Raw genomic sequence first — 16,342 nt, forward strand, 5'->3', positions numbered from 1 at the left:
CTCGACAGCAGGGCACATTCTGCACTTGGCAAATCCCACAGCCACAGCCTTCCCGGACCCGTCACACTTGAGGGCCTCAGTGGAACCCTCCCTTAGTTCTTGTCTGATTCCCTTTTCTCCCCCAGGAGCCCCCCCACCCAGGTCTCCCACGTCAGCTGCGTCCAGGTAGGAGGCTCCCCAGAGCACTTCCGACGCACCCAGACTCCACATTTCCGGCATTCAGTCTCCTCTCCTCCCTGGTGATGTCCCCGTGGCCATGCACACCCAGTCACGGCATGTGAGGACCCCGGCAGCCATCCAGGACGCCTTCCTCTGCTGCTCTGCTCCTCCCACCCAACCCCCAGGTCCCTGGTTTCCCCGCCCTCCGCGTTGCTGTGAGCAGTCCCCCCTGGATGACCAGGGTGGCCCCCACGTCCACTCCTTGGCCGCTGGGACCCTCCAGCCGTGGCTCTCCTACCATCACTTCGTGCACAGCTCCCTCCAGCCTCCTCCTAGCTGCAGGTGCCTGCGGGGCCTGCACCAGGCAGGCCCTTCCTCCTGTGCTAAGCTTGTCCACTTCCGACCTCTCCACAGCTCTGCTAAGTCAGCACCTTTTGGGAGCCTGTGCTAACGTGGCCCGTGACAGCCGCCTTCTTTCTTATTCGTGAGTTTCCTGTCCGCCTCCCTCCCTGGACAGAGACCGAAGTTACCCAGCTTCGTGTCCCACACCCACAGTATCCAGCGCGTAGTAGGTGCACAGAGTTAGCCCTGAGTTTGCAGATGAGGCAACTCAGGTGCTCAGAGTCTCATAAGGGCACAGAGCAGTGGAGCTGGGCCTCGAACTCCAGGTTCCTATCCTGAGACCCACGCGGCCCTTGGGCTGCATGCCTGCTGTCCCTGCTGGTGGGAACGGCCACTGATCCGGCCCTCCGTGGTCAGCAGCTGTCTACGGGCACCTGTGTACCGTGGGGTGGGATGGGGGCAAGCGAGGCCCCTGACCTCGGGGCTTAACGGTGTGGGGCAGGAGGCCCGCTAGAGCCCCAGAGGCCATCCTCGGGATGGGAACGAGGCCCAGGGTGGGTGCCGGGTCCACAGGAGTTCAGACCCCTCCAAAACAAACTGAAAATGGAAAGAAGCAAAACCAGGCCCCCTTAGTGTCACCCCAGCCAAGTGTGGCCAGAGAGGGCCCTGGGCGCCCACTCTCTGCCTACAGGCTGCTCGCTCACTTCCTGCTCAAAAAGAATTCACGTCCTCTTTGACACCAAGCATGTACTTTACCGTGAACAGCCTCCTCGTGGTGGGGCACCAGGCAAATCTTCAAACGGCTCTGCTGAGAGAAGGCTGTCAGCTTAATGGGCTGAAGGGCTCCGCCATGAAGAAGCCAGTGGTCACTGGAGAAATCCCCGTCCTTCCCCCTCCAGCAGAGGTGGCCCGGGCAGACCTATGGCGGAGGGAGGCAGGTCCCTGGCGATGGATGCCACACGCGGCGCGGCCCAGGTGGGTAAGATGTGCTGGCAGTCGGAAAGGATGCCGGGCAGGGGGCTTCTGTGCCCTCGAGAGAGTCCAGCGAAGGGGTACAGCAGCCACCGTCTGCTTTCCGCCAGCCCCGTGAGCAGGGCTGTGTTGACCAGGCTGGGCAGCTGCCCCCCCAGAGTGGACAGCCTGGGGTCAGAGGGGCCACGCCAGACCATCGCCCCATCCCTCGCTCAGTTGTGGGACAGCTGTGACCAGAGAGGCCCCACACACAGCCTGGGGCCGTGTCTGTTCAGAAATTGGCGGTGGACAAACCGAACCCCTGCCTTGAGAGCCCTCCCACCACCAGAGCCCCTAGACTCACTCCTGCAGGAAAACCACACACAGCGCTCCCATCAGCCCTCCCTGGAGGGGACTCTCAGCACGCACACCGCCATCGGTGTCCTCGCAGGAGAGGAAGGGCCTCTCCCTGCCTCCGATCACCTTCCTCGGGACCCACGGGAGCCAGGAGGGGCCGTGGTCAGCACTCCCGTGTGACAGGCGCAGAAACTAAGGCACAGACGTTAGGAAACTGGCCCAATACCGTCCGCTAATCAGTAACGAAGCACAAAAACCCAGTGCGCTTCCCCGGCAACCGTGTTGGAGTGTGCCCGTGCCCAGTCCTTGTGTGTGCCCACGGGTTCTGGCTGGCGTGCCCCGCAAGGACAGCTGCTGGGGTTACTTGGGACTGTCCTGTGGCGGCACTCAGCGGTGCCTGTGCACCAGGGAGAGCAAGCTGGAAGACAGAGGAAGGGGGCTGCGGGTCCCAGAGCGTGCGAGGGCCAGGTCAGCTCCTGAGAGACCTCACCGGGGCCGGGTCCCGGGGAGGAGGCGGGCGGCTACGCCACAGTAGCTACTCTTGGACTGCTGTCGACAACATGCTTCTGGAAAGTGCTGCTGGCGAGTCAAACTCCCCTAGAAGGTGAGCTGTTACAGAAATATGTTCACATATCAAGAGTTTGAAAAGGTTATTTTTAATGCTTATTGGTGCCTCCGCGTTAAAAAGTAACTACAAACGTCTCATTAAAGTTTCCACGTTAAACGCACAACTTTACCTCGTTATAAGGAATTGTTACAGAAAATGCCGATACCGGTATCCGAGACATACATTCCATCACACGGGCTGCGGATGGGAGTGTCGTGGTCCCACCCACGGAGCCGTCCTCCCACACCGAGCGCCACCCTGAACGGCCTGGAAACCGAGGCGCACCTCCAGCCCACACGTGCACCTCCAGCCTCCGCCCCTCCCTTGGTGTCACGGGAACAGCCAGCCGCACACATCTGCCCAAAGAGGACAAGTCACGGGGTCAAGCGGTTTAGACACCCCCCCCCCCTCGCTACGGAAAGGCAACGTTGTCGCGACAGGCCGCACGTTATTTACGCCACACAGAAGAGGCACCGTACAGGCGACGAGCTTCCAAAGACGGTCTCTCAGGCGTCTGACGACCCCGGGGAATTTAGCACGTGCTGAGCGCGTCTCGGCAAGCAATCCGCTCTTCGCCGAACTGCTCCCACACGACGGGAACGTCTCCGCAGCCGGGGGCGCTTCAGATTAGGGGGTCCCGTGCCCAGTCCTCCTGGGGCTCGTCCTGAGGGCAGCCATCCCAGTCGTGGGAGAAGCCGTGCCAGGGGCTCCTTCGGTCCCCGTCGTGACGGCGTCACACTCACCTGCGTTGGCTCCTGTCACCTAGGGGCCCGCTGCGCCTCTCAGGCCCGAGCATTTACGTCGTCGACAGTGTTCTTTCTCTCCCGTCGAGCGGCCCAGATGGAGATGACAGCCCTCCCCTCCCTAGGCTCCCCCTCCACTCCACGCCTCTGGACAAGGTCAGCGCAACTCCCTTCGGCTAACAGGCAGGGGCACGAGTGTGCGTGCGGTGGTCGTGAACGCACCGGCCCACTGGGCTCCTCGCAGGGCCCCCGGGCAGGGAGAGGAGTGGGCACGGCCAGAAGTGACTCGGGGCTGAGGTAGAGGGCGGGCGGTCACGGGGACCCCACTCCTGGAGAGGGTTCGGCAGGCGACCTGAGCGGTCTGGTCCAGCCTCAACCAGCCTGGGGACCGGGGTTGACCGAGTGCGGGCAGCAAGCTGCAGACGGAACTCGTGTTCTAGTCCATCATTCTGCGAGACACACTACAAATCACAGACAGCTAAAAACTCCTAGGTGTAGGCACTTAAGTTTGGTGGGGAACTCCCACGTTAGAGGATCACAGCAAGTCAGTTTAGCCGTTGGCCTTGCACACGGCGCGTGGCTTGTACTGCACACGGAAGTATTTAAAAAAGGGAAAGACGGCTACGAGTGCACGGTCCGGGAAGCCTGGCGATGAGCAGGAAGCAGTCAGAGCTAATTCACTGATGCACAAATTGTATTTCATGAGGTTTATTCTTCCCACTCTACTGTTTACAGTTGGCAATTTTCTGAATGGATAAAATTGAGACTTTGCTACTAGCATTTAAGCTATGGGTGAAATTGTCACGAAGAGCCTAGGCAGTTCTGTAGCGTGTGAGGTCCCAGCCTGGGCAGTGACGAGGGCGTCCCACGGCCAGCCACCACGGGACGTGCTGCATGCGGCCAGCGAGCACCCCGACACTGTGGGCGGGCTGCCCCCGTGTCCCACGCGAGGACGCCCCTGAAGCCAGTGCAGGACTCCCCAGGCGTCCCCCCACGTCTCCGCTCAGCACCACAGCCGCCCCTGGACCCTGTGCAGAAACGGAAGCTTCACGTCGCACGTTTTCAGCACAACTTTAAGATTTTATGTGCGATCGGAGGCGAGACTTTACTAGGACCGGGAACGGTAGGGCGGGGGCGAGACAACCGGCCACGCCCCGACTGACTCTCCACCGTGAACGTGGAAAGAGCAGGTGTAAACGTACCGAGCACCTCGACTCGCGTCGGAAGCGTAACTATCTTACTTTTCAACTAAGGAGTCAAGCCACCGGCCTACGCCCCACTTCCTCGGGGCCCAGTCCAGGCACCCGCACGTGGAAACCGACCACAGGCCTCACGTGGGCAGGCGTCTGCCAAGACCAGGTGCTTCTCTCTAAGAGTTCTGTATGAAATATGTCACAGACTTTAGGGGACAGGAAAACTCTTGTAATTAATTTTTTCTTTTAAACATTGTGCACAAGCTCCTGTTAACATAGAAAGCATATATATTTCATAAATCACAGAAATATTAAAAAGTAGCACTCTGGCTCATCAGCTCATGTTACACACGTATGTAGGCAAGAGAATGTATAAACCTACAGCAACAGAGAGGACACACCACTATCCGAAGAAACAAACCAGAACAACCAGGCTGTTGCAAAAAAACACTTAGTCCCTTTACACACACATCCATTCTTCATTAATGCGAAAACAATGCAGTGGTTATCAAATGTCAGAAGAAATCAGTATTACGATTAAGACTGTCGATCTCTGAAAAAACTCGTGAACGCTTGTGTTGATCTCGGAGTTAGTTTTCTTAAAGCAGTGGTGGAAGTTTCTCTTTAAACGTACGTTTTTGTTTTTGTTTTTTTTTAAACCGGCCAAACCTTCAAAAGAAGCTCAGCGCTGCGGGGTCGGCACGCACACGAGCAGCGACTGAGGCCCGGTCAGTTCGAGGACCTCACTCCGCTCACGGCCCAGCATCTTCCCCGCAGGCTCGCACACGCGGGCCGACCCGGCAGCCGCCGGCCCGAGGCCGCACGCTGCCCTTCCCGTCACCAGGCCTAGTGACGGTGTCCCTCCCGGGAAGGGACTCTTCGCAGGAAGTGTGCGCTGAGGTCCGATGCAAGCTGGCCATCAGAACCAGGGCTGCTGGAGGCGGGGGCGTTTCTGAACGTGGGCAGCACAGCCGTCTGGAACAGCGCGCCGCGGTAAGAGCGCGTCTCCGCCAGCACGCCCCAGCGGCAGAGTGACTGAGGCCTCTGCAGACAGGATGCGGCAGGACAGAGAACGGGACACTGCCCTCCCGACACCCAGTCGTAGGGATACGGTAAAGCTTTCAGTTAAGGCCACGATTTTTCAGCTCTCATCTTTGAACCCTGTTTAGAAAGATTTCGCCTTTTTTAAAGGGCTAGCTCCCTAAAATACAGCTTAGCTTTTCAAACAAAACAAAACAAAACAAAACAAAAAACAAAAAAGACTTCGGGCCAGAGGATCCTATAATCTTTATGAAAACTGCGCACACAAGTCCACAGCCACTTACCCTCGAGTGAGGCCAGCTTCCCGCTGCGGGCGCGCTCCCCGCGGGCACTATGCTGCCGCAGGGGGAGGGTTTTCCCAGGGTCCTTGTGCTGCAAGCAGAGTGGGGCCCGATGCCCATCGCAGGGGCCACGAGGCACACGGCCTGGTCCAAGGTGGGAGGCGTCCGGTGGCCCTGACCACAGTCTGACACGCCAACAACCACGCGGAATCCTTAGAACGGGACTGATCACAGCGGGTCCTTAATGGTTCAGTCTGTTGCCGCAGGAAGACGGGAGGGCCAGCCCTGCTCTGGGTGGGTGAGGCTGGCGCACGGAGCGGCCCCCGGGAGGCGACCGGGGGGCTCACTAAGAGACGCCCCCCAGAGTCAGCACGTCAAAGCAAATGTTGCAAACTCGCACGGGCTTGTTCAGATCAAATTTTATAATAGGGATCTCCTTGGTCGAGCATTTATGGCACAGAAGGCGTCCGCAGTGACGGCTGTGGAGGCAAAGCGGGGGGCGTGAGGGGGGCCCCGAGGGGCAGCCGCCTCCCAGGGCAGGGCCGGGCCGGGTGTGCAGTGGCCGCCATGTGGCACCGACACGTGCGTCGTTTGAGTCCATGGAGACCCAGCCATTGGCTGCTGCCGGGGGAGTCTGGCTGTAACGGCCCAGCTCCGCGGTGCGGGGGGGGGGGGGGGGGAGGGGGGACGCGCACCGCCGGCGAGGGCAGGGAGCCTGGGCCCCCAGCGACGCCGCTACAGGCGCGCAACCCCACACCTGGCCAGCGTGCGCGCGGGGCGCTGGCAGGTTCCCGCCGGTCACGGGAGAAGGCAGGAGCGGCGAGCCACCCCCCGACCCCGCAGGCGACGTCGGGGCCTTACCAGTGATGTTTGCGCGTCGTGACTCCGAACTTGGCCGCACACTCATAGCAGGTGGAGCCGTCGCACCACGGAGGCTCCTTGGACAGCATGTCTGTAACACGGGCAGAGAGAAGGGCCCGTCAGAGTGACCGTGCCGGGCAGGCCGGGGCCGGGAGGGGCGGGGTGGCAGCAGTAGCTGGGGAGACGGCACCGCGTCCGCGGGGGACACGGGCGGTCAGGGCGGCCCGGAGGACCGTCAGGGGCCGAAGGGCAAGGGGACGGCGGGGGGAGCGGGCAGGGCGGGACGGGACGGGACGAGCAGGGGCGAGAGCAAGGGGCGAAGCGGCGCCGTGGCAGCTGGGTCTGCGGTGTGGGCGCCAGCAGCAGGGACACGGGGAGAGCACAGCGCGAGGGGCCGTGGCGGGGCTCGTGGAAGCGTGGCGCGTTCGGGCCGGGAACCGTCGGCTCCGTTCGCTGAACGCCAGCTCTGCCCGCACGGCTCCGAGAGCCACGCCCACGCAAGTCGCCCGAGCTCGCGGGGAGGAGGCGGCACGTGGCCGGTGTCTGCCCAGCGCCCGACACGCTGGCCCACGGGCGGCTCCAGCTGGCGCCACAGAAGCACCGCACGCAGGCACCGGCTGGGCTACAGACCGTCTGCCAAGCGACGCCGGACACGTCACCCACGCCAACATCGCAGAGCTCGCTCCTCTGCCCAGACCACGGGGCTGAGAAGCCCGCTCTGCGGCCGCCTCGCGGGGAAGCGAGGGCACTTGCAAATAGCAAGCCACCGAGGTGCCACCCTCCTCGCCACAGGGGAACAGAGGGGGAGCCGGCAGGGGCTGGAACAGAAGGCCGCTCGGAAGGATGCGGAGAACCCGGCTCCGCGGAAGCACACAGGGCGTGCAGACAGATGAGCGGCCAGAGCCGTGGAGGGGTGACCGCCCCCCCCACGAGCCGATGCGTGGGTGCCTTTATGGGCCTCCGGTAGGACCGGGACGTAGGGGCTGACAGGGGCCCTGGAGCACCCTGGAAAGCGGCCGGCCCGGGTCATTCTGGGTTCAGAGGTCACCGGGGCACGTGAACGACCGACACCGTGCCCGTGTCTGCGCTGGATGAGCAGCAAGTAGCCACTCACCTAACAGTCTAAACAGAAGCTGCTTGGTGGCAACTTGGTAGTTGAAAATGTTCACCCCTTGGTTGTTGTTGACCCCGAGGCGAGCTCCCGAGCGGACGACGGCACGGCACAGGTTGGCATTCCCCTTCATGTAAGCCAACAGCAGCACTGGAAAACAAGAGCACGGGAGGGCTCCTTCCACCTGAGCCCCGCCTGCTGCCGCCGGAAGGCGGCAGGACGTGCGTCAGCAGAGCCCCACTGACCGCCACGGGGGGCGCGGGGCGGCCCCCGCTCCGGGACACGCTCCAGAGCCACAGAGCAGGGACCAGACACCGAAGGAAAAACGCGCCGTCCCACCTGCCTTCCTCCAGCACAAGCCTGGCCGGCCAAAGCCCCTGTCGCGTGACGTAACTCGATCTGGAGGCCCACCCAGGGAACCCCGTGGGCGCCCGGCTCCGGCCAGGCCCTCCCGCCTGCCGCCCGCTACGCCCACGGCAGCCCTTCTGCTTACCTCTCCTGGGCCCCACGCTTCAACTCCTTCTCATGACTTTCTAAACAGTCCAGGCGGACAAGGGTTATTATTTCAGATGAGCAAAGGGGCACAGAGAGGTTACGAACCCAGGGTCGCCTGCTGGAACTGGACAGAGCTAGGCGATCGGAACCAGGTCTGTGCAACTCAGAAGCACGGACGTGACGCGCCTGCTCGTCGGCCTCCCGCCTCCCGGACGGCGGCCGGAGGGTGTGCTGGGCCCCCAGCTCACTCCTGGGCCGACTCCCTCCGGCTCAGGCTCGTCACTGCCAGCTTAACAACACACTCATGTACTGAAGCCAAGAACGAACGATAAAATACTCAGTCCTGTGCTAAGGTTCAGGACGTTCCTTGGTGACAAAGCTTCTGCCACAGGCCAAGGAGGCTCTGTGTGGCAGGAGGGGAGGGAACGGGAACACGGCGGCAGCACGGGGCCTCACCGCTGGTCCCTTACGTGAAAACTCGGGACGCACTGCCCACACCGCTTAGCTTTCTGGGTGGCCGTGCGCATCCAACAAGAACACAAATGCGGAAGTACGTGTACAAAATGACTTGAAGCCATACAAGTTAACGCAGCGACCGGGTAGCTAGAGTAGCACCAGGACAGGGGCCTCGTCTGTTTGTCACCTGCCACTTTTTCACAGCCCGTCAACACACGCACCACACACTTCCCCCTTCTGGAGCATCTGCGGGGTGCACAGCAGAGAGAGGAGGGCCGTCAGAAGAGACGGGCAGGCCTGCTTGGGCCCGGGCACGGCTCTGCAGCACCAGGGACACTTAGACGCACGCGTGCCCCGAATCAGACGCTGCCAGACTCCACCCCAGGCAGCGGTGACAGCTGCTCGCAGAACCTGCCACGTGCACCCACGGAGTGCCCTTCAATCGTGGCTGTGTGCCCAGCTCTTGTGTCTCCAGGATACGCGCGCACGTATCACACACCCGTGTTTCCTTCCGCGTCCGGCTTGTCCAGAGGGTACTGAGGCATGCACTCCAGGAAGAGCTCGAAGATGGAGGCTGCGTTCTCTTTGCCGTACTGACCCAGGATGTGCAGCGGCGACTGGCCTCTGAGGGAGCAAGGTGGACACGTTAGGCACAGACCCGCCATGGCCACCACGCACAGAAGACCTGATCTCTGGGCCTGTGACGCCGGACACAGCTAAGGACACGTAACAGGCCATAAAAGGTTTTCTACAGAGCGTTTCTCAAAATGAAAACGTCCAAGGCACCGAAGCCGGTCCAGTGCCCTAGTGGCCAGTTAGCTGCATCGCACGCACCCGGGGCTGTCGCGAGGCGCAGTGACCGCCAGCCCTAAGGGTCACGCTAGGTGACGCGGAGCCCAGGCCTCTGCTCCGGAACACAGGCGCTCACCGTAGATTGAAGGCTTCGGCGTCCACGGTGCACTCGGTCAGGAGGACCCGGATGTTGTTGAGCCGACCGTGCATGACCGCGAGATGAAGAGCTGGAGAGTAAACCCTCTTACTGTGCAAGCCCGGAAGCCCACGTGGGAAATCTCAACTGCTCACGGACCTCCCTCTAAACAGGACACAGCCAGAGCAGCCACTGTCCACTCACAGAGCCATCCCGTCCGGTCTTCACCACCCCCCGAGACTCAGTCGTTAACGCAACCTCGTAACACTTTGCTTCCTTTTTCCACGGTTACCCCAAGGTGAGACTTCCTGGTTTTACGGGAAACCACTGTAGGCTTCTAGGGGTACCACGAAGTTGGGAGGCTGCCCGGGGATGGTCGGTGGCAGGACAGATGCCCCGCCCAGAGCATTCCCTGCCACAGCTCTGCTGCTGCGAGAGAGCCAGCCTCCCTGAGGGAAGCAGGCCCACGGGTGCAGGGCACCTCCACCTCCGGACTGGGGGGCCTGCTCAGGGCACTCGGCTCGGGGCACAGGGGAATGACTGGCAGCTACCGTTATTCCCATTCTCGTCCAGAGCAGCGAAGTCCACCGCATTCTCCAGGAGGACGGAGCAGATGGTGGGCAGGTCCTGCTGGGCGGCGAGATGCAGGGCAGTCTGGCGGTGCTTGGTTAATTCGTTCACCTTGGCTCCTGCAAGAAGCTGTTGAGGCTCATTACGTGAGCAGCCTCCCTGCACAACCAGCAAAGGTCCCACGTGCGGGGCCCGAGCCTGCCTGCCTCCTGACACCCACGCGTCTGCCTGGCCGGCAGGGCCGGGAGCAGCACAGTCTCACACACACTCCCGGGGAGGCAGGGGACAGCAAAACCCGACCCAGGCGGAAACCAGCAATCAGCAGGATGTTAGAAAGCCATTCCTCAGGACACAGGAACTCTACTTCTAAGATTCAGGACACGAAACCACGCGGGACTGCAGTGAGTTCACTGTTCCACGTACAGACGTCCACTGCTTACGGTAGTAAAACCAGGTTGCCAGAAGGTTCAGTTATGAAAACTACTGCAACCAAACAACACAACAGGTGGCCACTGGGATGACAGAGATGTATGGTTTCACGTGGAAGGATGTCTGTGGTACAGTAAGTCAAAAACAGGCAAGTCAGAAGACAGCATGATAGTGTGATTCCTCTGCAGAGAGAAATGTGTGCACACGCACACACTCCCTGAAGGCGTGTAAAAGCGTCTACACCACACTCACTCCAGTTGGGGGTGAAAGGGAGACACCACCAGCTTTATACCCTTACGCGCGTACAGTTTTTCCACAATAAGCATGTGCTATTTTTATTTTGCTTTTTAGAAGACAGAAATTAACCGAAGAATTACAGAACCAAAAGCAGAAAGGCCCTTCAGACATGGTCCTGCCGCCTCCTTAACCTTCCCCTTTCTGACAGAGTTCCGAGACAGCTGCTACAGGACAGAATCTAGTCTGTGCCTCTCCCGAGGCCTGAGGCCACCTGGGAGAGTGGAGGCACTGGTCAGCTGCTCTGGTTCACACCCAGACTGGGACTTCCAGGTCCCAGCCTCCCCAGACCCCGGGGCGCCCAGTGAAACCACACACAGATCCAGGAGGACATGCGGAGGGTGCTCACGGGCACGAGGGTGCCGCGTGTGCTGGGGATCATAGCTAACCTCGAAGATGGCTAACCGGCAGGGAGGGGAGTCTGGGTGAAGGTGCTGTTTCGACACGACCCAGCTCCAACACTAAACCGCATGGCCGTTATTGGCAAGGCCGGCTGTTTCTAGGGACTCCTACCCTCCGCGAGCTCAGGCCTTCGTGACGCAGCGGCAGAGCCTTGGTGAAGAGGCCGTGACCCTCTAACCTCTCGGCTCTCAGAGAGATGGACACGTGGCCCGACTCCCCACTACTCCGAGGCCCACGTCTACCTCCTTGGCGGGTCCTCACACCCAGTCTGTGCCTGGTGCCACCAGACCCCCCCCCCCCACCACCCCCACCCAATTGTTCTACAACCCACCTCACAGCCACTGCCTCCCCTCGGCCCCTGCGCCGGTGACCCTGCCCATGCCCTCACTCCCCACCACAAAGGTCAATGCTCTCTCAGCTCTAACACGTAACGAGTCATAAAGCGTTCTGAAAAAGTACTTTTCAAAAACAAAAATGGCAGAGGGGCACCTGGCTGGCTCAATCACTAGCGCATGGACTCTCGGCCATGGGGTTGGGGGCTCAAGCCCCCCCACCCCGCCCCACTGGGCAGAGAGCTTTCCTAATACAAAATAGGGGTGCCTGGGGGCTCAGTCGGTGAAGCGTCCGACTTCGGCTCAGGTCATGATCTCATAGTGTGTGAGTTCGGGCCCCGTGTCGGGCTCTGTGCTGACAGCTCGGAGCCTGAAGCCTCTTCGGATTCTGTGTCTCCCTCTCCCTCTGCCCCTCCATTGCTCTCTCTCAAAAATAAACATTTAAAAATAAATAAATAGATAAATAGATAAATAAATAAATAAATAAATAAATAAAATAACTAACAAATAAAATAAAATTAAAAAATAAAAATAAATAAAAATTAAAAATAATAAAAAATAAATTTTTATGTATTTAATAAGTAAATATTATTTAGTAGGTCAAGCGCCCTGAAGGCTAGCTGTGCAGCACGTCCTGGGGCTGACAGGAGACACCAGCAACCACGGCACTGAGGAGCCAGCCAGGTGACGCCAGGCCCGTAGCTCTGGACACGCTCTGGCTTCTCCGCTGCTAAAAGGATGAAGGCTGCTCACTGTTCTGGCTCTGAAATGCCACCCTCTACAATCTGGTCCCCACCCGCCTCTCCAACCACATCTCCTACACTCTCCCCGAATTTCAACTACTTTTCTGGTGAAAGCACACCACACGCACTGTCCAGGCTCCGCATCCTGGCTCAGACCGCTCCCCTGCCCGGTGGCAGCATGTCCTCTGGGAAAAGGCAGGCTCTGGAGTCAAGCAGAAGTGGCTAAAATCCCAGCCACGCTACCGACTCCCTCATAGTCTGGGGGGGCGGGGATTCTTTCTGACCTTACATCTTCTCCTTTGTAAAACGTGAAAACTTTCCTACACCTTTCTGCTTTTGAGAATTAAGAGTGGTAAGCTCCTTGACATCAGCATTGGTGGTGATTTTTTGGATCTGACTCCAATAGCAAAAATAAGCAAGTGGGGCCACAAACTAGAAAGCTTCCGCACAAGAAAGGAAACCATTAACAAATGAAAAGGCACAATCTACTGAATGGAAGAAAATATTTGCAAATCATGTATCTGGTAAGGGGCTAATATCCAAAATACATAACTCACTGCAACTCAATAGCAAACAAAAACAAAAACGAAAAAACAGAGGCACCTGGGGGGCTCAGTCGGTTAGGCATCCGGCTCTTGATTTCGGATCAGGTCGTGATCCCAGGGTTGTGGGATCAAGCCCTGCACTGGGCTCTGTGCAGAGCGTGGAGCCTGCTTGGGCTTCTCTCTCTCCCCCTCCCCTGCTTGTATGCGCCCACACACGCTCTCTCTCTCTGGCTCTCTCTATCTCTCTCTATATACATTTCAACAGCAAAAAACCCCACCAAATACAATTTAACAACAGGCAGAAGAACTGGACAGACGTTCCTCCAGAGAGGACACACAGACGGCCGACAGACACGCGACAGAGATGCTCCCCGTCGCTCATCATCAGGGAAGCGCAAACCAAAACCACGGTTAGCTGTCACCTCAAAACGACCGAACCCACAACACGAGAAAGTCTGACCGTGAGCGAGGACGTGGGCAGGGAGCGTCATGCGCCGCTGGTGGGAACGCAAACTGGAGAACAGCGTGGAGGCTCCTCCACACGTTAGAGGCAGAACAACTATGCGATCCCGTAACTCCACTTCTACGTGTTCATCCAAAGGAAAAACACTGTTGTCGTTTTTTTGATAGAGAAGAAAGCTTACCGCGTATACTGTAAAAAAGCTTTAAAACACCTTTTCTGTCACACAAACCAGCCAACCAACCCAGCCACCACCTTACCTTTGACAACCTGGGCCTGCTTCTGACCTCCGCGAGAGGGAGCCGCCTCCGGAGTCGGGGGGCCGGAACCCCACCTCGCGCTGCACAGCTGGGACGCCCCAGGGTGCACCGACGGCCCGTCCACTTCAGGCCGGTCCTGCAGCCCCGCCCCTCACTGCCCGGCCCCCAGCCCACGCCGCAGCCCGCCTGCGCCAGGCCACAGACTGCAGGCCACGGCGGGCGGGGGGCAAGGGCTCTGGGGCCCACGCGTGTCCTACGTCGCTGGAAAACCACCATTCTGAAAAGCTGTCTGCCCCCCCACCCGTGTTCACTGCCACATTATTTACAACAGCCAAGATATGGAAACAAACCAAGTGTCCACCGGTGGATGGATGAGTGGACAAAGATGTGGCACGTGCCCAAAATGGGATATTATTCGGCCATAAAAAAGAATGAAATCCTGCCATTTGTAACGACGTGGATGGACCTTGAGAACATTCCACTAAGTGCAATAAGCCAGACAGAGAAAGAAAAATACCACGTGATCGCACTTCTTTGTGGAATCTTAAAAGCAAACCAAAAAACCAAACTCCTAGATACAGAGAACAGACTGATGGTCCCTGGGGGCAGGGGGTGTGAAATGGGTGAAGGGGGACAAAAGGGAGAAACTTCCAGTTATAAAATATGTTAAGTCCTGGGCACGTAACATACAGCACGGTAACACGGTTAATTATACCATATTGCACATCTGCAAGCTGCTAAGAGTAAATCTTAAAAATCCTCCTCACGAGAGAATCTTTTGTAACCACGCGTGTGACGGGTATTAAATAGACGTATTGTGGTGATCGGTTTGCGGCACATACAAACATCGAAACCCTATGATGCGCACCTAAAACTGATACAACGTTACAGGTCAATTCTACCTCCAACGGTGGACGCGAGAGCCCCTGGCGGCCAGCGCAGGACGCAGACGACAGAGGTGGGCCTCCCTTCCCTTGGCGCCCCGGGCCGGCCTCGGCCACCCAAGTCCTGCCTTCCCTCGAGGCCTCACGCCAGCACCTGCCCGCACAAGCTGCCTGCTGGGCTCTGAGGACACTCTGCCCACCGACACAGCCGCTCTCCCCGAGGGCACTGGCTTAGTTCCCCAAAGTCGTGCTGGCCTCGCACAAAACCTGGCCCAACACCTGTGACGAGAGCTTCCGCACGCACCACGACACGGGCGGTCCACGTGTTGCAGGCAACGTTTCGGGGACACTTACCAGGTTGCGGACGATAATCTCTGAACCTGCTTGGACAGCAAGGTGCAAAGGGGTCAGCTTGGAGGCGTCCTGGACTCTGGAATTCACATTAGCCTGGACGCTGATCAGGAACAGGACGCTTTCAATATCAGAGTTCTGGACTGCCACGTGAAGAAAATTCCGGCCCTTGTTATCCACCTAAGGCAACAAGCGGGAGCCTGCTGAGCACCTGTGAGCTGTGCTGGCCACGGGAGACGTGCCAGTGTGGCCACCCCTCGGCTCCAGGAGGCTCCCTCCCAATACCCAACACGGCACACACACCACACACACACACGACAGACCCTGTCTGCACACGCGTGTGCCCGACTACGTGTGCATGGCCACACCCCCTGGCAGGGGACAAGGAGCCCTGGCATCTTCCGGCAGCAGAAAGTATGGATTCGGAAAGTTAAGAAAGAGACCACGTGCGGGACGGAAGGAGGAAGGGGTGCTCCAGGAAAGGCAAAGGCGGAGACCCGCCTTGGGAGCCCCCCCGCCCCCCCGCCCCCCACCGCTCTGGCGGGACAAGCACCCAGCACCCTGGAGCCACAACTGCAACACCAGCCTGACCCCTGAGCGGTTTTGGAAAGTTTCCCGTTTACGGAGCTGCAGGAGACGACACACTGTGGGGGACAGGCCAGCCGTATGCTGCAGACTTTGCTCCGCGGACACGGGGCAGACGGGAGCTGTGGGTCAGTGTGAGCACGCGGGGCGCCGTGAGGGGCAGCAGCACCCCACACCCACGCCTCACACGCGTGCAACCCCAGCACGGGCTGCTGACCGACACAAGCAGCATGTCTCCCAAGGACTCTCGGCTACGGGGCCCGTGTCACACGGGGCGCGAGACAGCACCCAACACCACCCGAGCAGGGGTGAGGCCAGCAGCCACACAGGTCCGTCCCACGCAAAGGCCGGTGCTGGAGACGATTTTGCTTGGTTCCACATCACTGTCATCGGGGGCTTACTCGTGAACTTGGCGGTGCTCTCCAGGCCAACAGAGACCCCAGTCCCGCCTCGGACCTGCCGGGGGCCGGGGCGGAGGGGCCACGTCCCACCCACCCCGCCCCCAGGGCAGCAGGTCACCAGCCAGGCCCAGCACCCGCTGGAGACCCACCGACAAGGTCAGGCCCGAGCCTGCTCAGCCGGACGATGACAAGTCCTCAGACACCTTCCCCCCAGAGAGCTGCCCCGACGTCACAGCAACAGCCCGAGCCCCGTTCAGATCTTGGCAAGACACTCACTCCTAGGGCCCTGAGACCGGGCAGAGGCACGCACGACGTCACGTACGACACCACAGAATTCCTCGGCCAGGGCAGGGCCACCTGCAACCTCCCCGTGCGTGTGGCACCACCACGCGCAGGCACACAGGGCAGAGCACCAAATCTCACAGGTACCGACAGGCCATCTGAACGGCCAGACCTCAAGGGAAGGGAGTGTAATTTCAACACGAAGGTCTTCACGTGTGAGGGACCCGTGTGGCAGGGGGCTTCTGTTTGGTCTCCACGTAACAGGTCCTGCTGAGCTCG

The 16,342-nt window shown here is 59.6% G+C and overlaps 1 protein-coding gene across 8 annotated transcripts in view; it reads right to left on the reverse strand.

Moving 5' to 3' along the window:
* Window positions 1–2,444: 2,444 nt before the first annotated feature.
* The window catches only part of ANKFY1 (ankyrin repeat and FYVE domain containing 1), a 75,890-nt gene continuing 61,992 nt past the window's right edge, over window positions 2,445–16,342 (reverse strand). For 6 of the 8 annotated variants that reach the window (XM_042917012.1, XM_042917017.1, XM_042917011.1 and 3 more), the window contains 7 exons: window positions 14,799–14,975; window positions 10,077–10,224; window positions 9,526–9,616; window positions 9,097–9,221; window positions 7,650–7,796; window positions 6,536–6,626; window positions 2,445–6,153 (listed from right to left, as the gene is read on the reverse strand). In XM_042917012.1, the coding sequence (XP_042772946.1) occupies window positions 6,021–6,153; window positions 6,536–6,626; window positions 7,650–7,796; window positions 9,097–9,221; window positions 9,526–9,616; window positions 10,077–10,224; window positions 14,799–14,975 (912 nt within the window). In that variant the 3' untranslated portion in view covers window positions 2,445–6,020. Of the gene's footprint in view, window positions 6,154–6,535; window positions 6,627–7,649; window positions 7,797–9,096; window positions 9,222–9,525; window positions 9,617–10,076; window positions 10,225–14,798; window positions 14,976–16,342 lie in introns of those variants that run through there. The other 2 variants (XR_006196689.1, XM_042917016.1) reach the window with 2 other exon arrangements.

The sequence above is a fragment of the Panthera leo genome, chromosome E1 (genome assembly GCF_018350215.1).
Source record: "Panthera leo isolate Ple1 chromosome E1, P.leo_Ple1_pat1.1, whole genome shotgun sequence".
Taxonomy (NCBI): domain Eukaryota; kingdom Metazoa; phylum Chordata; class Mammalia; order Carnivora; family Felidae; genus Panthera; species Panthera leo.